Here is a 25,079-nt window from a genome sequence, read left to right as displayed (position 1 = left end):
AATTATCCAAGATACGTATTAAAGTGGGAAGTCCTTAGTGGATAGGTTGGAATCCATACTGTGGAAAGCAGGCATAACCAAATTATTACAGACCTGTTTGGGACCCAGATTGTGTTCACAGGTTTGCTTTTCATGTCCTGACCAGGCTGCTTTATATGTTTATCCAAAGTTTCCATTGCTTTTCCACCTACTGTAGCAGGGATGTTGCTAGGATAAATGTATTGTAAGAAGTATTTGAGGCACTTAGTGTATCTTGCTGTTACAGGCCCCCCATGACCTTTTTTATTTAAAAAAAAAAAAAAAGAGAGGAAATAGTGTTTTATGAAGATGATAAAAATCTCATACATGTTTCTGTTTCTTTTTGTCTTATTTGGCAATGCCTTATCCAAGTAGATAGGATTATTTGGTAAGCAAGATAATGTATAAGATGAGTGAAGTTTCAGCCTGGTATAGATGAAAGAGATCAGCTAAAATATGCAGTAGTAAATTATTTAAATACATTTACAGTATGTTTTGAACAAAATGGGAACATGGAGTACTGTGCTGTTCATAGCTCAGCCTTGGTAAGAGACTTTTTGTTAAAAATAACTGGATAAAGTATTTTAGCATTCCCTTTATCTTCTAATTTAAAAATATCTTGCTTGTGTCCTCTCCACTGTTTAGAGAGATGGGGAGAAATCCTTGGTATTCTGATCTTTATGGGGGAGGGAGGGTGTCCCCCAGATATACACAGAATTAATTAGCATAGCTAATTGATAACTAATGGATACAGTTGCTATCTAATGCATAAAGTTAGTTAAGTAAAAGAACAAGATTAAAGAGAATGCACCATTAAATATTTGAATACATCAGTCATTTTAAATGCATTGAGCATAAGCATAAAGCATTGCAGACAGAAGTACTGATCTCTTAGACTGATGTGATAACTGGATTTTACTTATCTGTGTCAGAAGATGGTTAAGTTCTGCCATTTTTAATTCCATTGCATGCTCATTTGTCTCTGATGCTGAGTGGCTTAAAAAACCTCTAGATGAGCATGCAGTTTGGGATGTATTAATTTACAGATGCTGTAGAGAAACTGTTTTCATGAAAACTTACTCTGTTTTGTACCTGAGCTTGAGGAAAAAGATAAATTCATTTGGGGTTATCAGTAATCCATTGATGCTGCATGACTTCCTGCATGAGAGCATTTCCCTAAAGATGAATTTAAGCTCTTGATACCAAATTTTGTCTTTTTCAGTTTGTCTTCTAGGATTTGTAGTTACTTGGAGAGAAAAATTGTGTTTTGTAACTCTCATGGGAGCTAAATTTCATCCCCATGTTTGTACTGAATGTTTTTTCTCCAGTGGCAATAGCCTGCAGCATGAAGCAAGCTTTTACAAGTTTATGCCCTCTTGGCATATTAAGTAGAAGTTTTGCAAACATAAAAAATTTCTCAATTTATCAGCTAAAAAGTTACATGTGGCAAGATAATGTCTTATTTTTATTTTCTAAGTATTTCATTATTTCACATGATGATTTGCTTTCCTTACCTGTAACTTTCAGTATGTTTTCAGCACTTTAGGACTATGATACTTGTTAATACAAGACCTAATATAATGAACTAGACCCTAGAGGAGTAAACACAACCAAAATGAATAGCAAAGCCCTAGTGATGCTAGGAACATTTTTTTGGGGGTAAACATGACTCATGTCCTTTTGTAATGCTGAGCTATCTTGGTGACATTATTTCATATTTATACAACTTTGACTTTTTAATGAGTGCTAAGCCAGACCATTTAATTGCAGACTTCCTGCTCTAAGGTAGTATATTTAAACATTGTTTTACTGTGTGTAGAAGGAAATAATATAAATACCAAGTAAGTCAAATCTGAGTACTTTTTTCTATATTCTAAGTATGTAAGGGCAGATAGGAAATCTTCCAGTTTGATTCTTCTGTTCTGCTTTTTCTCTGTTGCATGGGCATATGTATGTAGCATGTATGTGTGCATACTTCAGAAAAATAATGTTGATATGGAGGCCTACTGATTTTCTTGAGCTAGCAGACGAGTCAAGTAATTTTAAGCAAGCCCATAGAAACTCTGCTTGCCAGACTTCAAGCAAATGAGTTACTGGAGCAGTCTGGGCAACTAGAAGTAAGGGTAAGAAACTTGGACAAGTATAGAACAACATAGAGGTGTCTCTCCACCTAAAAACTATTCAGTGACAACTTGTTACTGCAAAAATTCCTGGTTTATTTGCAAAATTACTTGTTCTAACTGGAATTTGATCCTGTATAAATCTTACTTCTGTAGGCAATACTGGAATAAGCTATAGGCCAACTAAAAAGATAACTTTGTATACTCAAAAGCCACTGTGATGAACTGAAAATCCACAGTCTCTCTGGGTAGATGGCATCTGTGCTGCATTGCCCTTCAAGTGAATAAATTTTTCTCTAATACCCAATCAGGACCCCCAAGTTGCAGCTTAAAACTATACCCCTTATTTTACTATGTCTCGCACTTCCAGCAAATCTGCAATTTGTCTTATTGTCTAGAGTGCTTAGGAAGATTCTACTGAACACTATCTGCCCTGATCCTGACCCTTATAATAATTGTGCTTGTTACTTGTTGCCAAATGGGTGTTGAGCATTTGATTATTAGTGGTTTTGCTAATAATTGGTTTTCAACCAATTTTAAGTCTGTTCATGCAGGCCATACTTCATCAGCTTACAAATGAGATCACTGGGTAAGGATTTTGATAGGACAGTCTTACTCAAAGCTCTTAAAAGTACTTATGAAACAGGTGATATTATATTTGAATGCTTAGTGTTAGCATGTAATTTGTTCTGTGTGTGGTTTTATTTTGTTGTTTGTTTTTTTAATGGCTGGGATTGGCCTACAGAACTTGTTTTGCCCTCTGTGAGCTACAGGGCCTTGAAACCTGAGCTGCTGGATAGCCCGAGAAAACTTACTTCTTCCTTGGAGACAACTGAGCCTTAGGAAAGGCAGGCATCCTGAAAGCAAAGTAGGTGGGGAGAAAAGTTGAGAGGAATAATCCTGCTGCACAAAATACTTTTGGGAAGAGCTAGGAACAGAAACACAAGCCGCAGGGTTATTGGTAAGAGATTTCCCAGGAAATCAGGGGACAGTGTGTTGAGTTTCCTGTACTGCAGGAGGCAGCTTTATTGCTGGGTGGAAAGCCAGGCAAAGGGTAACCCATCCATCTGTGAGGATACAGAAGACAGGGATGAATTTGCTTCCAACTCTGCTTTATTTCTGTTTTCTTACTGTGAGACTTCTATATGTTAAAATGTTCAAATTTTAGTCTTCATTCACAACTAACGGTGCTACATCAGCACAAGCAGAGCCAGCAGGCTGAAGGTGGTGATTTATTTTCTTGTGAAGCAACATCTGGAATAGGATATCCTGTTTTGGGCTTGTCTATACAAAAAAGATGTAGACAAACTGGAGAAGGGCATTGAAGGAGCACAGCACGTGGAGAGGCTGTCTGTGGGGGTCTGGGCTTATGGAGTCTAAGGAGGAGACGACTAAGACTTTGGAGGGATCTAGTTGTCCACTACCACTGAATGAGTGAAGAGAGAGCCTGACTCTTCTTAGAGGTGCACAGTGGAAGGACAGAAGACAGCAAATATGTTGTGATATGGGACACTCCAACTGGGTATAAAGAAAAACAGTTTTCACAGTGGACAAGTACTGAATCAAGCTGCTGATCACAAGGGTCAACAATACATGTATGTTTAAGCTGCACAACCTGAGAAAAAACTGTGGTTAGGCCTTATGTTACTTAATGATGTTAGGAAAGAAGACAGAGAGAGTAGAATAAAAGTTCAGAGAGATAGATGATAGAAAATCACCAGTCCTGGATCCAGAGTTGGGCCAGCTAACGAGGGAGAGTTGGTGTCAGTGAGGCTCCCAAAGCCCACTGTTGCCCCTGGAGCCTTCTTTTCTCCAGTCTGAACAACCCCAAGTCTCTCAGCCAGTCTTCGTAGCAGAGGTGCTCCAGCCCTCTGATCATCTTCATGGCGTCCTCTGGACTTTGCTCCGTCAGCTCCATGTATTTCTAGTGCTGCAGGGCCCAGAACTGGACACAGTACTCTGGTTGGGGTCTCGCTGCAGCAGTGTAGAGGGGGGACAATTCCCTCCCTTGAAGAAGGTGATGAAGCCAGACACTTCTTGGTAGTGTTCAGTGAAAAGAAGTGGTGGGCACAAATGGAAAAACATGACATTTTCATTTAAAGAGTTAATTATTATTTTTTAATTGTAAGGTGGTGAAGTGCTAGCACAGCTTGCCTAGGGGTACTGTGGTCTCTCAGTGTTTGGAAATACTCAAAACCTGACTGGGCATGACCCTGAGCAACCTGCTCTGGTTGGACCCTGTGTAGAGCGGGGGGCTGGACTCAGTGATCTCCAGACTTGCCTTCCAGCTGCAGCTATTCCCTGATTCTTACTCATCTTTCTGCCCTTTTAACAAAAGTTAGGATTTAAGACTGTTCTTAAAGAGCTTTTATAGGAAAGCTTTATCTGCAGGGGCATTTTCTTGATAGGTTCGGGAGTGTTGGTATGCTAGTATCAGACTTCTACTTCCTGTTTGCCCACATTTAAATTTATCTTTGCTGACCAGTTAATTTATACTGATCAATTGCTTGTACTGACTTAACAGAACAATTTTATTGCACAAATTTGGGCACTTCTTTGACTGGCACTTCTTGAAGTTTTTACCCAAATTAAAATTAGGCTCTGTGGAAGTAAAGTACCTTCCAATACTTCTTATGGTCATTAATGAGTTCCTGTTAGACTTTGATTTGATACTTTATTCCTAATTTAATGGTGAGACATAAGCACAGAATCACAATAGGTTCATTGTCTCTTTTGGTAGGAACCTTCTTTAAGTTGCCTTGGATGATTCCTTTATTTCATCTGACTTCAGTCATCAAGCACAAAAGCTGGAGTTGATTCAGCTTCCCAGTTCTTATCTGGCTCCTGAAATCCAGCTGGCCTGTTTTAAAGGACACTTATATGTACTTTGCTGACAGTGTAAAAAATTGAATGACTGAAACCAAACTCCTGTTCTTTCCCTGATGTCTTTTATGCTGAATGTGTTGCAGTATCTTTGCCCTGAATCCAGGTGACAGACCCAGGCAATCCATCCAGTTTTATCTATGCTCAGCAAATTTCAACTAAGAATTTTTTTTCCCCCGATTCTATGGCTGAAGGTCTGTATCAACCATAAGAACCTCTCAGATGACCTGATCATGTGCTTAGGTTTCACGACTCCCACACTTTGTCCCATGCTATCTCATGATTCAGAACACTGTTAGACTCTTTCTAAATCATGGTGACTGACTACGATTCTGATGTATCTGATGATGCAGAATGGTATGAAATAAGAGTATGTTCAGGCTTCTTTAGTTCTCTCTACAGCACTGGCACTGATCTTTCACATCATTCTGCAGTTTTATTTCAAGTTTATTGCCTCTGTTGTTTTGTGCTTCTTCCCCCAAATACTTAGCAAAACTCTTTCAAATTACTCGTCTCCTTTCAGCAGCAATGTCAGTCTTGCTGTTCTATTAGCAATCCTGCAGATACCTTGGAGCTTGTTATTTTATGACAAGTGTGTACTGGGGCTACCAACATCTTGTAGCTATCTCTTCTTTAAACTGTACCTGTTATTGAACTGAGGTGTTGTGACATAATTTGTCTCTCTTTACCTAGAAGTATTTTGCTGCTGAAACCTGGGATTGTGTTGGCTTTTTCCAAATGTTAACTTACCCAGCTGCCAGTCCTCAATGAACTAGTCCTGTTATCAGTCTTCCTGTGCTTTGAAACACCTCTAGCTTTAAGCCATTGATAGTTTTGTGAGTGCCTGTCTGTTTTATGGATTGTCATTAATCTGCCAGATAAAATTACTGCTAATAATCCTTTTCAGTAGAAGTGGTGTTATTAATAGCCTTCCACTCTGGTCTGGTACTTCCTCTGCTGGCAGTGCTGTCCTCTTCTGCACTCAGCAATTCCTATACCAATGCAGTCTTCTCTGCATTAACAAATTATTTGCTGTCCAGTACTGTATCATATGATTTATTATATGTGGTCCACCATTTATTTATCTGAAATAAATTGTGCTTGACAAAATCTCCTAAAGATTCCCTTCAGCAAGAGACTAACTTTAAACTTTTGCTGCCTTTTTCAACTTGTTGGGTGTATGAATGCAATGATCTCTTTAAAGAAACTCTTCCAAAAATCTCTTCAATTTGTGTAGGCTTGTGCTTCCCTGTTATACTTTTACCTATATTTAATAAAGTTGTGTTTATTCTTGTCGAGTCATGTGGTCTTCAGACTTGATGACATCTGGATTAGGAATGGTTTCCCAGCAGTATTAGAGGCCAACAAGCAAACTTAGTCTTTTCATTCAGCTCAGTCTGTTACTCTGGCAAGCAGCTGCATCAGAAGACTTAAGGATTTAATGAGAACATTCCTTGCTCTGGTAGCAGGGTTTACCAGTTGTTGGTCCCCCCAAGATTGTGAATTTGCACTAAGGTTTGTATCAGTCTTTTAATCAGGATATCGGCTACTTTCATTGCCAATTCACAGAATAACATTACTGCTGTGTCAGGAGGAGGATCTACTCCAGAGTCAAGAAAGATACAGCAGAAACTGTTTCTGCTGCATTTTGTCTCCAAGTCCTCTCTAGAGTTAACTTTTATATCTTTGGGATATGACCGCACCCTATGGTTCATTTCCAAGCTTCCAACTTCCCAGTTTATGATACAATATACGAATAGCACTGTATCCAGAAGTTCTCCTGGGCTTTTTGAGGGAAAGAACAACCCAGAGTCTAGAGAACACCAAGTGTAGTATCTAAATAGGACAGGTTTTCTGATTTATAAAGTTGTTGCTACTGCTTCCTAGTCACCAAAGTAAATAATGCTCCAATTACAGACAAAGCAAATTCTGTGTAACTGAGTTTTCAGTAAGTAATAAATATAAAAAATTAGTCAGAAATACAAACTAATACAATGTATAAAAATTATTCTGTTAGTTGCAGCAAACAACAATCCCATGGATTACAAAATCACTGGTGATACCAATTTTAAATGGTGGGGAAAAAAAGCTCTTCATTCTTCTACTCTTTCTTTGTTAAACTTGTGCTCTAGAAGTAGTGCTAAAATCGTTCTTAATCTTTCATCCACTGTACATTGGAAGGGCAGAAGGACTTTTACTTTGTAAGTAAAGCTTGCCCAAATGTTTTACTTCTAGAAATTCATATAGTAATAAATAAGTAAAAATAATTTGTGTTTATCCTAATGAACTGCAAAATTCATTTAGTACGTTGAAATACAGCAGTTCCTATAGCTAGGGAGTGCTTCAAAGGCATGACAAAGTCAAGCATGCAGGCCATTAAAATTTAAATAATTTTTCCAGGTCTTAAATTGACTTTTAAAAAATCCACACAACTTCAAACTTGTCAATGCCTTGGAGATTGATTGTGGCAGTACTTTGGGCAGAAAAGCTTTTGTTATCTATGTGTGTTCAAATTACCACATGATATTTGCCCCATCCCTGGGAACATTCAGTCTCTGGATGAGGCTCTGAGCAACTGGATCTAACTGAAGGTGTTCATGCTTCTTGCAGGGGCGTTGGGCTAGAATGGCTTTTAAAGGGCCTTTCCAACCTTTTTATGATTCTATGGTATTTAGTAGTTTCTGAATGTTTATTTTAGTTCTGAAGCTAGTCTCCCATTTAAGTTGATCTTAATATAGAAACACTTCTGTCTGTCATCCCCTTTCTCTTTTGTATCTTTACAGGAGTAAGGCAAGCTGGGACTATCCTTGTGGATATCAGAATCCATATGTCTTTTAGTCCCTGTTGGTTTATGTTTACTGCTAAAGTGGGATCTGTGTAAGACTGAGTGACTGTTCCTTGCCCCTGCTTCATGACCTCTGTGCTTCCTGGCTCACAGCCAGATGGGAGAGTGATGGGAGTGTCTTTTCTGGGGTTAGCAAGATGCTCTTTTACTCTTTTATGTACAATTTTTTTATACTGTGGCCTTCAACAGTGAATATGATGCCTTAAAGGCTTCAGCAGCCTTCTCTTAATGCAGCTCAATATGGGGCAGGCCTCTGTCCTGCAACAGTCTGCAACCTGGTACAGGAACTGTTTTGCTGGGGAATTTGTATTTATTTTTCTGTCTGCCTTCTCTATATGGTGTGGTACATGTCCCTTCAGAAATTTGGCTGTATTCCTTGGTGTATGTAAAACATTTTGTAAATGGCAACCAGACATTACAATAATATTTCAAGATCCTAAAAGAACATTGACAGAACAGGAGATATGTAACTCTTCCAGTTTCTCTGTCCAAAAGATAAGAAATTGTTGTTGTTCCAGCTCTGATTCAGTTATCTTCAAGGAATGTTTCTTGGCTTGTAACTGTCTTCGATTACTTCCTTATGTCAGAAATATAAACATGCTTGAGATATGCTTAGTAATTTAGAGTGGGAATAAATCTGTATTAGCTGCAGAGCATATCCTTTCCATGAGAAGTGGTTGCTATTGTTTGATATCAACCAATGTTAGAATATTTTTAGTAGTCTTTGAAGAGCTAATATAAAGAGTTATGACCTTCCTCTGTTGTGCATGTTTTGGAGCATGAATTTCTTCTTGTTCAAGTTGACAAATACAGAGCCATGAAGTAAAACAACATAGTTCCAAGTGCTCCCTTGAAAGCAGATGGTGCACCCGAGATGCCTCTTGCTGTGTGTTGTACTTTTTGAGCCTAATTTTATCTCTGTGGCCTGAGGAAATTGTAATATGATGGGTGATATCCCAAGTGAACTGACCAGAGTTTTGCTTATCCATCTTAAGTTGGAAGGATGAGTATGAAGTTCTGGCTGTAAAAGCTCAGCTTATGGCTAAGATTTATAGATACTATTTTAAAGTTACATATTAAATTACAACTTAGTACTTGTAATTTTTTTCTTTTTAACAGTGAACATACAACTGCCTTTTTACTGTAAATCCTGCTTGCTTTATGCTGCAAGGTAAAAAGTCACTATTGTCTAGGCTTTTCTATATAATTAAGAGGCTTGACCAAGTAAAGTGGTGAGGAATAATGTGTATGCATCTATTATAGTAGTTTGTATCTGCTGTAGACTTTGTATGGCACATGCAGAACTGCTGCCTCAACTGCAGGTGTTGCTGATACCATTGTTTGAAAGTGTGGAAGAAAAATGTGCTGGTAGATATAGAGGCTTTCTCTGTATTAGGCATTTTACTGGTAGCTCTAATTTGGACAGAGTATCTAGTGCAGACAAGATATTCCATGGTTCTGGATGACTCTAATCAGAAATACTTCAGGTTTTTTTCCTAAAGACTCAAAACTAGAATGAGTTAGAATTTTCGTATGGGAATACTCCTCTAGTAGAAAAAGTTTATTCTGTATGATAGCATACATTTGGGTTTATTGTTCACAGCTCCATATTTCAAGGAAGCTGTTTGTTTAAAAATAGATTAATTGCTTCAAAATAAAATCAGTTTTCTGTTACTCACTTGTAATTTTTAATGTATCTGCTATTTAATTATTGTTAATTTCATATTGAAGATGCATGGTAATGCCCTTTTAGAGTGAGCCAACATATGGAATGATTAAATGATTTAGAACTCTTAAAAACATCTTTGGAAACCACTGTACTGATACTTCATGCACAGGATGACTGTATGGGAACAAGCTCTGTTGTTATTTTTGTTAACTGTTCAGAGCTGTGTGACTCTTTATAGAAACTATTGAGTAAACTCAGATTGCAAAACAGAAGAATAGAAGATTCTGGTCCTTTCCTGCAGTGGGTCAATGGAAGGCTATTTCTCAAGTTGTAGATGAGAAAATAAGTCTGTTTTTTAGGGACAAGAAAAGGAGGAAACAAAATCTATTCTTTTATATCATCACATAAGATACAGGCTCTTAAATGGGCCATCATGGTCTTTTTCTTCTGCTTGTGAAATAATGAAATCAGCTTTGCAGAGAGGAACTTGGATAAAGCCATTTTAGAAATGTTACAGGTTCGTGGATATTTAGAATTACTTGGATTCCTTTTTTTTTTCTCATAATCAGCTGTATGGTCTAGGGCAAAAAGCCCACATCTTAGCAGATTCCACATTTCACTTTAGAACCACTGGAGAAGTTTTATATCTGACTTATAGATGCTGTATTGGCTAACATCCATCTGTTCTTTCAAACATAAAAAAAACAGCAGAGCATTTATCAAAATGTAAGACAGTGTCTTCTTTCTTTAATGAAGATAAGAATGGATAATTGTATATGGTGAATGTTAAATATGAATACTTTTTGTCTGCAGTTGGATCAAGGAGTTAGAGGAAAAGATACTATCTGGTTTAAGGTGTTGCAGCAAAATACCCACCCTGTAGTACGAGGATAAAATACCAATTACATAAAAACCCCTATTATTCTGTCTGACTGCATGCTTTTTGACAGTTTACTCTCCTTTCTATTTTTCCTCTCCTTTGAACTGCACTGCTTTTGCTGGCTCGGCAGTAAGCACTGTTTTCTCTCAGCACAGCCATTAAATTTCTCACCTGTGTGTCCTGTGCAGAGCTGCAGCTGAGAGATAAGGCTGGTCTCTCACAGCAGTGAGCATTGGTATTCCAGGCTCTACTTTCAAGAGCATTTTGCTGTGATGAAGCATCTCAAGTGACAATGAATACATACAGGCATGTTAAATACCCTTGCTAGTCTGAGACATGTAAGGGTAAATGGAAATAATTTTAAAATACATTTTGAAACTGTTTAACAGAGTTCATGGATAACTAAGTCTCATTTCTAGGCAGGAGTGTTACAGGCCTATCCCGAGTGGCATAATCCATTAACAAATAAAGCACAGGGAGTCTGAGTCTTTCTGAATGTGTTTCTGCATGTCCTTCATCCAAGGTCACAAAGGTAGTTCTGTAAAGAACAGAATCCATCTCTTCACCATCTTGCTGCTGTGCCAGTCTGTGAGCACCTCCATCTTCCCAATACCAACCAAGAAAGTGCCTGAGATTTCAGAACTGCTTGCAGCTCTCAGGGCATTGGCCTGACATCCTGTGTGTGTGGCTGACTTACAGAATACACATTTTAATTCTATTTTTAAGTACCAAAAGAGTAAACAAATGTTAGCATGTCACTGTTTTGGAATCTTTTATAAAATTAAAGATAACAAAAATCTATCCATTCAAAATTTATCTGGGAAATCTGTTTTACACGTGCTCATTAATATTGCCATGCAACTACACAGTACGTAAGTATGACCACTCCTGTCTTGCTGTTGAAGTAATTGAGGCACAGTGGTAATCTGTAGTATTCAGTTCAAGATCAATACTGAAATGTAAACATCAGTTTGTACGTAGGTGCATGTACTATATATATAGTTTGTTGCAGTTGCTGGAAATGTAATTGGCAGTCAGTGGAGGTTAAAGAGCAATTCAGCCCATCCTAAACTACACATCAGGTGACTGGTCAGCAAAATTCCACTTTAGGTTCATTGAGTGTATCAAACAAGAAGCATTCAGTTGCCCAGTTACAGGTGCTTAGTGCTAATTTAAATATCTTAAAGAGTATCTTGGGGTCTCTGGCTGATGATTTAGAAGAGAAGGGTCTCAGATGCCCTAAGGCATCTCACATTGCACTGACTATCCATGTTGCAGCTATGAAATTAAGTCCCAAACCTGTCACCTATAATGGCAATGTATATACCATGATGTGGACATCTATGTTTAGTTATCTTAATTTTAAAATGTAACCTATGTAATCTATCTAGGATACTGTGTAGACTGCAAATAAATACATCTTACACTGCAGGGTTACGATCCTCTTCTGTTTTCAGAGATTCATGTGTGTGTTACATATTCTGTGGGTGGTCATCTGTTCACTAAGTAAATGAAGGACTTTCTGACTTCTGAACTGCAGTAGCTCATTTTATGAGAGAGGGTTCTGTAGTCTGGAACCATCATAGTTGTTATCCTGTGTGGATCTGACACAGGGAATAATTTGTAACCATCTCCAGTAGGCAGAAGACACATGCACTGATTTCCACCCCCTCACATCTCCTTGCATATACTTGGAAGCTAAGGACTATGAATGATGCTGCCACGTTCAAAGTAATTGAACAATTCTGACTCAGAGTTGAAACTTGTATGTAGCTAAATGAAACAGCAAAATGATGTTGGCTAAATGACATAGTCCTTTATTCAGTTACTGAAATATTCTTGCATTGCCATATGTGGGTATTTGAGTTGCTTGATACTATCTTTATTAAAGGAGGAAGAAATTCTTCATAACTTTTTTTTTTCCTGACTCTTACATTAGCATTCTAGTTCGAGTAATTTCTTCCCAAACCATTCTGTGATTTCTGTGGTCTTCTACCTTTTGTGCTTTGGCTCACATTGCAGAGCACTCTGCATGGGGGTTCCCTTCATTTGAGCATAAACCAGAGGATGCCTCCAGCACTGGTGCTGCTGAGTACCAGTCCATAGGGCATACTAGAGCTAGCATAAGGTAATCCCTCTTGAAATAGCTATGATGTTGATGTCTGGTCCTCAGCACCAGCTGTTTTACTTGAAAAAAACAATCTATTCATGTTGGCCAGTATTCATATTCCAAATGTTGTCTAGCCTTTAACTGTTGGTTGAAGCTTCTAGGTATGGGATCCACAAACCCCCTAGCTTAGTACCTGCCAGCTGGAGAGCAGCTTTCCTGCACTCATGTCAATACAAAAGCTGTCATTACTGGCACTTTGTGATCTGGAGAACTTACTAGAAGAGTGGGTTCTTGGAGTATGCTTGGAGTGCATATGTGTCTGTATCAATTTCTGTTTATTAAACATGATACTTTAAAACACACATTAAGTATGGCTTTATTTTTTCTTGGGAGTTTGGTGAATTGAGTTTATCAAAAGCACCCAGAGCCAGAGTTAAGAATTTTTTTGAAAGAATCTTTCTTTAAATTTGATTTAAAAAAATAAGTCGTGTGATTTGCAGAAAGCAGACACTATTAATAAATTTTAAATTACCAGATTTTTTTTTTTAATTAACATGAGGTGAGACTATAAGGAATTGTAGAGTGCCTTGAAAAAAAATCTCATGTAGGATTGTCTTGATTTGAAATAAGAAGCAAGTAGTAACAAATAGAATATGACATATATTGAAAGATGTAAGCTGAAGTACTGAAATGCTCTGTAGGATTCTTCTGTTAGGTAATCAAAAGCAACTAGGTTGTCTTTGTAAATAGCTCACTAAAATACCCTAGTGAGCTAGAGTGGTTTTTAAGGGGGAAAAAAATAGGTTATGTTTAGGAGTAGGCAAGAAGATACAAGAAGTGAAAGTCATTGTGATCTCCGTGAAGTTTCCTTACTCGGATGGAGTGAAAAATTGCAGTGATTTCTGTTTTGAAAGGAGATGAATAATAGAAGTGCAAGAATAATCATGAAGTCAGTTTGCACACCACGTACCAGTGCTCATAAGACAATTAAGGAGATGGGCTATTGGAACTGATAGATGAGTTTTAAAAATGAAAAAAAAAGAAAAATATTGTGGAGCTGTTCAGTGTAGCTGCATAGTGTAAGATTTTTTTTTTCTGTCACTGCTGTGAAACCACGCTCTGGCCAGGCATCACTTTCACTTCAGATGCCTTTCTACACCTTTGACATCAGCATAGTCTAATTCTTGATCTTTTCCTTTTTCAAACATTCATTATATTTTTTTTATCCTGTTGGTCCATACTGCTTAAACTTTCATTAAGCTCAGATATACATGACTCTTCTTTGCTTTCAGTGTTTTCTTCCAGCACTTACTAACTTCTCAGTTTTCTGATGACAGGATTTTTCCACTGTTGGCTACTTAAACCTTCAATCATGTTTTTTTTATTATATCACATCTATATGATATTCAAATACATGAATGAAAGTTTTTAAACATGCACAAAAATGTTAACTTCAAATTATTTCTAAAAAGTATTTTCTTGTGGTTTATGAAAAACTTTGTGGTGATTAAGTAACTGGTGTACAAAACAATTGAAAATAATGATAAACAATAATAATTTATTTGCTGCCTTGTACTATTTCTATTGATTGGTATAGTCTTGCTTTGTAAGTTCTTTGTTTTGTAAGATCTGTAGTGCTGAGATATGTTTTTGTCCTGATTTTGGATCTCAGTTTGTGATTACTGTTGAGGGAGCTACCATACATGCAAGTTTAAAAGTAGATTAATGATTTAATAGAACTTGGTAAAGAGTGTTCTGGTAAGAGATCTCAGCTATTCTGTATTGGCATCTTCCCTTCCTGTTCACTTGCAGGGGTACAAAGTGGATTTCTCAGTGGAGGTTTTTCATCAGCTAATGTGGAATTCCCTGCACTTAACTAAATTTCTGGTGCTGGAGAAGGAGTAAGACTGGACACTGGGTGACTTGAGTCTTATCTGAAGCTGCTTCTGCTTCTAGGTGTCTGAATGCACCATTCTGGTGCAATTAACTTCATATTTTCCCCAGAAAAATTGCCTTTGGATTTCATTAAGGGCATGGGAGTCTGCAGCCCAAACTGGTTGTGGTTCAGCATTGGTGTCTGAGATAGTTTGCTACTGGCCTTTAAACTAGATAGTCTGAAACTATGTGCAACATCACAGAAGGTGGTGCAAGCTGCCATATTTGTCAGTGAAGCAGATTTAGGGAGAACTGTTCCCTACACTGAGTGATGTGCTTCTGCTAGCTTTATGTCAATACTTCAATATTTTAATTCTGCCTGTCAATCTGACTTATTCATAAATGTCCTCTCTGCATGTCTGCAGCAATTAAAAGCAATTTACAGATTACAAGAATGAAGCAGAAGAAAGATAATTGTGCAAGTCTGGGATAAAGATCAACTTTACAAGTCCCAAATATGTACCTATTTTATTTCTATTAAAAAAATTGGGCAAAGCATAAACAGACTGCTGAGTCAGCAGGTATAAAACGTCTTCACTTAAACTTATTTCTTGTGGTTGAGTATTGTTACATTTGTGAAGGAGGTAACCCTCAGGACATGAAGTATAAAGGTTGCCTACTGCTAATTGCTAATTTTAAGGGAAATTTTTGTGTTCTGTTCCTTGAAGGGGCATTGACTTCCAAATCACACACAGACATGCCTGTGATCTTTCTGAAGGTGAGTCATGGTGCAACTTGTATGTCTTAAGTCCTGGGATCAAATTTGCAGTGTGTCGATCAGCCTGGCGATAGGACTAGATGTTCTCTAATCTGATGTGTGGGGGTTTTGTCGTGTGCTTTGTTCAGGAAGAAGACTTAGAGCTATTGAAAGCAGAATACTGAGGCTTTTGTTGTGTGTTTTTCTTTTTAAATTATTATTATTAGCGCTCTGTTGTGGATTTTAAAGTATAATAAAACTAGCAAACATTACCCTGATCTTACTGGCTTTAAATGCTGGGTTAATTTACACCTCAGAGTGGAGCTTTCAGTGGCAGGGATCTTTTTTGCCAACATAAGCACTCAGCTGAAACAACAGCCATGACTCAGTTGCCAGCGAACGCTGCTTGAATTGATTTAGTCTGAGTTCAGATTTAGCACATAATCATGTTCAATTTGATCCACTGTGCTGCCTAGAGATAAAAGGGTTGAAAAAAATAGATTTAGCTTATGTCAGTCTGTGGTGATGTCATTGCTGAGAGAGATGGAATAGTGCTGTGACTGTGCTGTGCCTGCTCAGTTGGTGGGTGTACAGGGAAAAGGCAAGGAGCAACTCGGGGAAGTGCAGAGAGCTTGTGTTGGAAGCTTGCAGCTATTGTCAGCATTGAAGCAGAATTTTGGACTGTTCAATTGCAGTACTGAACTGAAGATTTATTTATTTTTTTTCCCCTTCTAATCATTTGTTACTCTGAGGTTGCCTAACTCTGTGTACCAAGGGGGGGGATGCCAGCTCGTAGGATGGACTGTGATGTCTCCACTCTGGTTGCCTGCGGGGTTGATGTGGAGATTTTTGCCAACCAAGAGGTTAAGGTATGCACCTACAATTCTTTTGTTACAGATGCTTCTTAGAAAAGCCGTTGGGAGCAATAGGCATTTGTATGTAGCAATTGAGAATAAGGAGGCAGATGAGATTCTGCTGCAGTAGCAAAAGACATGCAGTTAAAAAAAAACCCTGTTAATTAGGGAAGAGAAATGTGGGAGAGAAATATGCCTGCCTTTCACTGTGTTTTGATAAGCTGAAAGAATAGTCTGGTGTTTACTCTAGTAATATAAGAAATGGGTTATATAACTGACATCTGTGCATATACGTGTTTCATACTCATTACAAATCATTCATTGTTAATTTTGTCAAGATATTTTTAGTCCTGTGTCACTTTAGAGATCAGCCTCAACATAAATGTTATTTATTGATGTTGATAATCTTCAGATATTTTTGCTCAGTTGAACAGTAGCTGTTTCTTTTCCTCAGGTCTCAATCGTGTAAACAAGTAGAAATTGTTTGTGAAGGTTTAAAAGTTTGTGGCAAGTATTTTGGTGCATCTGCATTATAACAATAAAAGTTGCGCATCTTGCGTTTCATGCAAAACCAATGCTTAAATCAAAGGCTTGATATGCTGGGCTCATAGTCTCTTAATTAGACAACTGCTGTAGAAAAATCATTGTGTGTAATTGCTTACTGTTGAAATCAATTCTCTTTTTCATTTATTCTCATATTACTACAGGAAAGTCACTGCAAATTAAGTTGGAAAGAGGAATTTTAAGTATGCTTTTCACAGATCATCTGAAAGAGCTCAGAGGCATAATATAGTGAGATTCAGCAGTTTATTTAAAGAACAGAGATACAGACAACACTAGTTTCTAATCTGCTCAGTTCTTAATATTAAAATAATGAAACGGGGGGGGGGGGGGGAAGGTTTACAAATTGGAGGACAAATTTTGAATCTCTGTCCTGTTCAATTTCGAATCAAACATTGAAGCCAGTGGAAATATCTGGAAACCACTTTCATTTGCAAGAGGTTGTTACAATTTTTATTTCCTCTGCTAGTTTGGTACCAGGTGATATGCATACTTTGTACAGATGCTTTTGTGTTACCAGCAAGAGGTTGTTCTTAATTTAAGAAGCTTTTTACTAACATTTTAATACTGGCTTTAGAGATGAAATAGGGAATAATTCAAAGGAGTGGTTAAGGTAGACTGCCTTACCTGCACTGGGACGTGTTACCTCTTTTCTTTTTTACTGAAGAACATATTTTTTTAGAAATTTAGGAATTACACCTACATTGATATGGACTTGTACCCAGTGCTACTGTCTGGTCCATGTTCAACCTAAGTCTATGCAAGAAATAGAAGTTGTAGCAATCTGCTTGTGTCCTTGTTCATACGACAGTAGCAATGAAAAAGCTAAATTTTGACTTCCATAAAATCATCAGAAAGCTTTCCATTCACTTTGGTAAGACTTAGATTAGTCTGATTTAAGCTGATGGGAAGTGGGGCCCATCTGGAAAGTGGGGCCCATCTGGAAAGTGGGGCCCATCTGGAAAGTGGGGCCCATCTGGAAAGTGGGGCCCATCTGGAAAGTGGGGCCCAGGAACATGGGGTAAAAGTGAACAAAAGGGTTCCAGAGACATTTCAGGAGTTGTAATCCCTTTCATTTTCCTTGACTATTCTGTACTTTGTTGGCGTTGGTTAAAACTGCCTTTCTACCCCCTCTCCCCTCCCCGATGCATGCATTAAAATGTGGTGTGTACAGACTTTGGATGGTATATTTCCAATGGAGACTGCACTGCAGTCTGCAGTGCAGCTTCGGAATGGTAAGTCTACTTTGAAGCCTGGCTGGGTGCTGGAAGCAGCCTGTCCTCAGTGACCCACAGCTCTCTGCAGACTGGTTTTCACTTAGTTGTCAACAAACTCAGTTCTCAGAGGTTGTGCAGCGCTGCCGCAGCCAGGCTGCTTCCAGTGCTGGAGCCTGCCCTCCCTGCCTTCATCCCCAGTCCCTTTCTACACAGCAGGCTGTAGTGTAGGCATCCTCTGCCTGAAAGTTCCACTGCTACTAATATTTTAAAGGTGGAGAGACCTACTGCTCTTTGCTCAGGCCCAGGAGAATTGCACCCAAAAAATAAATGAATAAAATAATATTTTCTTTTGGTCTGTCAAAGGGGTTCACTTCAAGATGTGTTGTTGTTAGCAGAATGTAAAAATGTTTATATTGACTTTGGTGAGATGATAGGAACATCAAGCTTTAATGTTAAAAAAAAAAAAAAAAGAGGGAGGCTGTTTCTAAGAAGAAATTAATGTGGAAGTTGAAATAAAAGAGCAAAAGCAAGCACAGAAATCCTGCCTTCCTTCCCTCCACGGTTCTCCTGTGTGCACTTCTCTGCCCAGTTCTTCTGCATGGCAACCAGAAGGCACAAGTGGTATTGAAAAATGAAGTTTAGGCTATTATCCTTTCAGTTTTCTGCTCTAAAGCCTTTCATGTAGGGGAAAGTTTTTGTAGGGAATCTTCTGGCTGTGCAAAGGGAATGTTCCTTCAGTGGTAGAACAGCTGTATTGGAGATTTCATGACACTTGTGGTGCTTGAGGAGATGTCTTAAAATGAGCTATTAGTCCTGTAGAAGGAGTCCCGTAATGTCAGCAAGGATTGTGTTTTAGGATATGTTTGCAACTTAGTTTACTCTATTCCAGTGTAAGGTTAGAATGGAAGCGAGGCTTTGGATGATGCTGGCTGTGCTGAGCCATTGTTGTCCTGCCTGCAGCAGGTGGGTTGGACCCATCTGGGTGGCTGACTGCAGCCAGCAGGCTGAAGAGAGGGGTGGGCAGGAGCTGCCCTGTTTGCCAGGTCTGCAGTGGAAGAGCTTGGTATGTGTTTGGGCTGTAGAGCAGGAGCTCTTGCAGCAGGTGGCAGTGATGCCTCCTGAAGTTGTCCTTCCTCCAGAGCAGTGGCCCTTCAGTGCTGGGGTGTTCTTACACAGATGCAAAGGCTGCTACTGGACCCAGAGCTTGGAGTGGAGTGAGCTGCTTAGCTTATGCTGCTTTTCCACCTGTGGAAGTTACCATATTCTGTAGGCATTATGCTCTTAGCATCTGGCAGACAGGCTTGGAAATTTTTTTATTTTTTTTTTCCATTTGGGCTCCAGAAGAGGAGAGTGATTACTTAGTACTGAAGGCAAAGCTTTTTAGTTTTCAGCATTTGGAGTGGCTCATCGTTTCAACAAACACAGGCTTGCATGGGTGCCCTGAAACTGGCAGCTGGCCCACAGCACTGATACTGTTGGATTGCCATCCCCAAACCCATCTAATGGGCCTTTTGGTTTTAAACAGTGCTGTTTGAGTTGTCTTTTATAATCCAAAAGCTGGGGCTGCTTAATGAAGGTGCTACTAATGATACAGTGCCTGAACATCAGAAATTGGTAAACTTGAGAAAACAACAATAGAAATCTGAAATGCAGTTCTGCTTTGAAGTTCACCTGGGTAATTAAAATTCTTCTTCCGGTGCCTCTAGATGATAATTTAATGTAATTATGTTTGTTACATAAGCAATTTTTTAACGACTATCTTGTTTATTTCAAATAGATAAATTCCAGACAGCCCTGAAATGGTGGAAGAGAATTTAAGCTCATACTTTTATATACTCAGACTTCTAAACAAGACACTCTTATGTTATTAATTCTTCATGATCTCCCTTCACACTCACCATTCCACTAGGCAACAAGGTATGATTTGAACCATGAGGCACTGTAGCAGAGAACAGATACTAATGATCCAGACTGATCAAATTTGTATCTGAAGACAGTAAGGTAAAGCAGTGTGGATAGGAGCATTGCCTTAATTGAGGGGAAAACCAATGTGGGCAGGAGCCAGGCAGCAAAGGGTAATATGAGAAATTTTTTCACTGTTTTGCTTTGGGTAGAGGAGCTAGTGAGTGGGAGTTTTTCAAGAACACTCTTCTAGATAAGTAAAACCAGTTCATCCCCTCTAAAGGCAAGGGAAACAGGCTGAGCAAGAGACCCCCTTGGCTTAACTATGGGGTTCTGGATCTGCTCAGAACCAGAAGGGAAATGTACCAGAGAGAGAAAAGTTTAACATTACCTGTTGGAAATTACAAGAGCATTGCCAGGGCATGCAGAGTTGCAGTTAGGAAAGAAAAAGCTCAGCTTGTGCTGACATTGGCCAGACTATGTCGATATGGGACCAGCTTTGACAAACCTGGTCTGCTGGGGTGCACCTGTCAGAAAAAGGGAAGAGCATTCTCAGACATATGCTGGTCAAGCTGGTGAAGAGGGCTTTTAAACTGATGTGGTGGGAGGAGGGAACCTCCATTCATCCCATGCCTATCAATTCCAATGTAATGTCAGCACCAGGAATAGATGCCCAGAGCCTGTAGAAGGGGAGCACCTGGAGTGCAGCATCAAGAAATCCCAGCCACTCCAGCTAGTCAGTTACCTTCACTTGGAGGCCCAGCTTAAATGCCTCTGTGCAATTGCACACAGCATGGGGGATAAACATGAGGACTTAGAGATTTGGGCATGTCTGTAGGGCTATGATCTTCTCAGCATCACAGAGACCTGGTGGGATGGCTCCTACAATTGGAGCATCAGAATGGAGGGTTATAGGCTCTTTAGGAAGGACAGGCAGGGGAGATGAGGTAGGAGTGTTTGCCTCTGTCAAAGGCCAGCTGGAGTGCATGGAACTCTCCCTTAAGATGGATGAGGAGCCAATTGATAGCTTATGGGTTAAGATTAAAGGGAAGGTAGGCACAGGTGACATTACAGTGGGGGTCTGCTACAGGCCACCTGACAGATGAGACACTCTACAGACAGGAGCAGCTTCATCTTTGCAAGCCATGATACTCAAGGGTAACTTCAAGCACCCTGATATCTGTTGGAGGGACAACTCTGTGAAGCACAAACAATCTAGGTGGTTCCTTGAGTGTGTTGATGAGATCTTCCTTTTCCAAGTAATTGAGGAACCAACAAGGAGAGGTGCTGTGTTGGACCTTGTGCTCACTGACAAGGCAGGGCTGGTGAGGGATGCTAAGCTCAAGGACATCCTTGGTTGTAGCAACCATGAAATAGTGGATTTCAAGATCCTTAGGGCAGCAAGGGGGGGGCTCATGGTAAGCTTACTACACGTGACGTCAGGAGGGCAGATTTCAGCTTTTTCAGGGATCTGCTAGAGTGTCGTGGGATAACATCCTGGAGGGAAGAAGGACCCATGAAAGCTGGCTGATATTTAAGGATCACCTTCTCCAGGCCCAAGAGCGATTCATCCCAACTAAGAGAAAGATAAAAAATCCAGGAGGCCGTTGTGGATGAGCAAGTAGCTCCTAGGAAAGCTCACACTTAATAAGGAAGCAGAAGGTGGAAGCTGGGGCAGGTACCCTGGGAGGATTACAGAGAGTTTGTCCAAGCATCTAGGGATCAGGGAAGGAGTGTCAAATCCCAGATGGAATTGAATCTTGCCAGGGATGTAAAGAGCAATAAGAAAAGCTTCTATAGATATGTTGGAGATGAAAGGACAACGAAGGATAATGTCGCCCCTCTCCTGAAGGAAACGGGAGACCCAACTACAAAGGATATTGAGAAGGCTGAGGTTCTTAATGACTTCTTTTCATCAGTCTTCTCTGGCAAGTGCTCCACCCTCATTGCAAAGGCCACAGCAGTGTGAAAGCAGGGACTGGGAGAACAAAGCACCACCCACTGTAGGAGAAGAACAGGTTCACAGCCATCTAAAGAACCTGAAGGTGCACAAGTCTATGGATGGACCTGATGGGGTTCATCCACAGGTCCTGAGGGAGCTGGTGGATGCAGTTGCTAAGCCTCTGTCCATCATATTTGAGAGGTCATGGCAGTCTGGTGAGGTTCCCGCTGATTGGAAAAAAGGGAACATAGCCCCTATTTTTATGAAGGGGGAAAAGGAAGACCCAGGGAACTACAGGCTGGTCAGTCTCACCCCTGTGCCTGGCAAGATCATTGAACAGATCCTCCTGGAAAATTTGCTAAGGCACATGGAAAATAAGGAGGTGATTGGTGACAGCCAACATGGCTTCACTAAGGGCAAGTCATGCCTGACCAATCTAGTGGCCTTCTACAGCAAGGCTACAGAGATGGTGGATAATGGCAGAGCAACTGACGTCATATACCTGAATTTGTGCAAGGTATTTGACACTGTTCCACATGACATCCTGGTCTCCAAACTAATAAGACGTGGACCACTGGGTGAATAAGCGATTGGCTGGATGGCCACACCCAGAGAGTTGTGGTCAGTGGTTTAGTGTCCAAGCAGAGGCAAGTGATAAGTGGTGTTCCCCAGGGCTCAGTATTGGGACCAGTGCTGTTCAGCATCTTTGTTGGAGACATGGACAGTAGGATTGAGTGTATCCTCAGCAAATTTGCTCATGATCTCAAGCTGTGTGGTGTGGTTGCCACACAAGAAGGAAGGGATGCCTTCCAGAGGGATCTTGACAGGATGGAGAGGTGGGCCAGTGCCAACCTCATGAAGTTCAACAAGGCCAAGTGCAGGGTCCTGCACCTGGGTCGGCACAACCCCCGGCACAAATCCAGGCTGTGGGGAGAATGGCTGGAGAGCAGTCCTGAGGAGAAGGACTTGGAGGTGGTAGTTGATGAGAAGCTCAATGTGAGCTGCCAGTGTGTGCTGGAGCCCAGAGAGCCAATTGTGTCCTGGGCTGCATCAAAAGAAGTGTGGCCAGCAGGGCCAGGGAGGGGATTCTGCCCCTCTGCTCTGCCCTTGTGAGGTTGCACCTGGAATACTGCATACAGCTCTGGAGCCCTGAGCACAGGAAAGACATGGAGCTGTTGGAGAGGGTCCAGAGAAGGGTCACAATGATGATCAAAGGGCTGGAGTAACTCTGCTATGAAACAGGCTCATAGAGTTGGGATCACTCAGCCTGGAGAAGAGAAGGCTTTGGGGAGACTTTATAGTGGCCTTCTAGTACCTAAATGGGCTACAGGAGAATTGGAGAGGAGCTTTTCACCAGAGAGGGTAGTGATAGAACTTAAAATGAAAGAGGGGAAATTTAGGTTAGAGATGAGGAAGAAATTCTTCACCATGAGGGTAGTAAGGTACTGGAATAAGTTGCCCAAGGAGGTTGTTAATGCCCACTCCCTGGAGGTGTTCAAGGCCAGGTTGTGTGAGGCTTTGTGCAACCTGGTCTAGTTGGAGGTGTCCCTCCTCCTAGTAGGGAGGTTGGAACCTGATGATCTTTAATGTCCTTTCTAACCTTTGCCATTCTGTGATTCCAAGAAGAGTTCCACAGTTTATCAAACACTTGGCTAACACACAAAGCTGCTGAGGTCCAGAAACTGGCCAAGCTCAACTAGTCATTGCTGAGTTGCTGCAAGACTTTGTGTACATTTCCTGAAACATTTCCCTATTCATATGGACAAGTGTCAATAAGCCCCTTCTCCTGAGATTTTTGGCAGCACATGGGTAGAGAGATGGACTTTATTTTGCAGGATGGCTTAATATTTAGGAGAAAAGTACTGCAGCATGAAGAGCCTCCAGTTTTGCAGCACCAGCTAGTCCTGTCTGTTGAAATAACAGTCACTGAGCTGGGAAACACAATGAACCTGTTGTGCTCAGAGCAGCATCAGCAGGCAGCTGTACGCTGTAATTTCTTCAGCTCACTTTGTCACTTGCAGAAGTACGTGCCTGCTTCGTTTATTGCAGTGAGTAATCTTGGTACGTTGGCCGTAAAAGCTGGAGGCAGTCAGAGAGCTGAATCATTCCATCTGAGTTCTGCTGCTTTATACCCATGGCCAGAGAAGTGGTAACCTTGCAGAACTCTCCTTTGTCCTTTTGTTCATGTAGGTCAGATGTTTTGGTGTGCAGGCAGATGAACAAATTATGGTAAAAGAACTGCTAATCCTCTCAAGAAATGAATTTCCATTTCTGGAGGAGATCAGAGGACTCTTTCATTTGCTGTATGAGTCTTAAGTTTAGCAGCTTCAAGTTTCATTGTCCTCTGCTGCATATTCTCTTGCCTGATGACAAAGTTAATTGAGTTTTGGTTTGTTGAGATTGTTGAAAGTATCCAAGCAGTAAGTAATACAGTAAGACATGATATAGCAAATTGTGAGAATGTTCTGGGCACACTCAGCAAATGGAGGTATGTCATTTGTATTTGATTTTTTATTTTGATCTTAGCAATTAAAGAGAAATTAATAAGGCAAGTGCTTTTGGTGGAAATTATTTTGAAGTAAGCTTTTGAAATAAAGTCTGAGATCAGATGAAGAAGGAATTTTTTTTCTAAGTGATTTTCAGAAATCTTGTGGAGCTGGTAAATAGTGTCTCAGAATTAGCAGTTAAAGGGGCACTTCTGAATGCATAATGGAGATGGTATGTCCTGATGCAAAGGGTGGATGCAAAGTACTTTAAGAGACTGTTGTGGCTAGACCAGATACTCCTTTTCCTTTACAGCAGTTCAAGGATTTATATAAAAAGTGGAAACTGAATGTGTAAAATCACAAGATGAATTTCAATTAGCAGAGGATTGAAATAAAAACAAGGGAAGTCTTGTGATGCCTAAAAAGTAAGAGGAAAACACTGTGCAAATCTATTAACAGCAAGATACGTATGTAGAAAACAACATGGGTAGGGTTACTGTGTGACTGATTTAATGTGTGTTATATAAAGTGTTTAACAGATAATCAGCTAAATTAATAGAAAAAGAATACTTAGTAGTGGCCAAAGCAGAGAAAAGCTGCTAAAAATACAAAGGTAAGACAGTTACTGAAGTGTACATAACCTGATAAGATTACTACCAAAGAGTGCTTTCGGGTAGAGTTGAAATTATCTTTCTAGTACTTGAAATTATCTTTAAGAATGTGTAGGTTACAGAGAGACTGTTGAGGGTGGGGTATGGAAAGAGATAGCAGTTCTATTTAAAAGGAGGAGGAGGAGAAAGGACTTGGATAATTACAGATATTTTAATCTAACTTGAATTTTGCAAATAAGTTTGGAAGCACTTTGGAAGTAATTAGGACTGTGTTGTCTAGAGCAAATCATGTCAAATCAATATGCCTTCCTTGTTTGACAGAGCAACTGGATAAATGGGATAAAGGAGA

General features: G+C 39.9%; 1 protein-coding gene across 4 annotated transcripts in view; it reads left to right on the top strand.

Moving 5' to 3' along the window:
* Nucleotides 1–25,079, top strand: part of RCAN2 (regulator of calcineurin 2) — an 84,968-nt gene that overhangs the window by 26,829 nt on the left and 33,060 nt on the right. The window contains exon 1 of one of the 4 annotated variants that reach the window (XM_051614158.1): nt 15,691–16,026. The exons of the other annotated variants lie outside the window; for them this stretch is intronic. Coding sequence (XP_051470118.1) covers nt 15,940–16,026 — 87 coding nt within the window. The 5' untranslated portion in view covers nt 15,691–15,939. Of the gene's footprint in view, nt 1–15,690; nt 16,027–25,079 lie in introns of those variants that run through there. 4 annotated transcript variants of the gene reach the window in all.

The sequence above is a fragment of the Apus apus genome, chromosome 3 (genome assembly GCF_020740795.1).
Source record: "Apus apus isolate bApuApu2 chromosome 3, bApuApu2.pri.cur, whole genome shotgun sequence".
Lineage (NCBI taxonomy): Eukaryota > Metazoa > Chordata > Aves > Apodiformes > Apodidae > Apus > Apus apus.
Note: the sequence above shows the minus strand (reverse complement) of the source record. Positions and strands in the feature narration are given on the sequence as shown.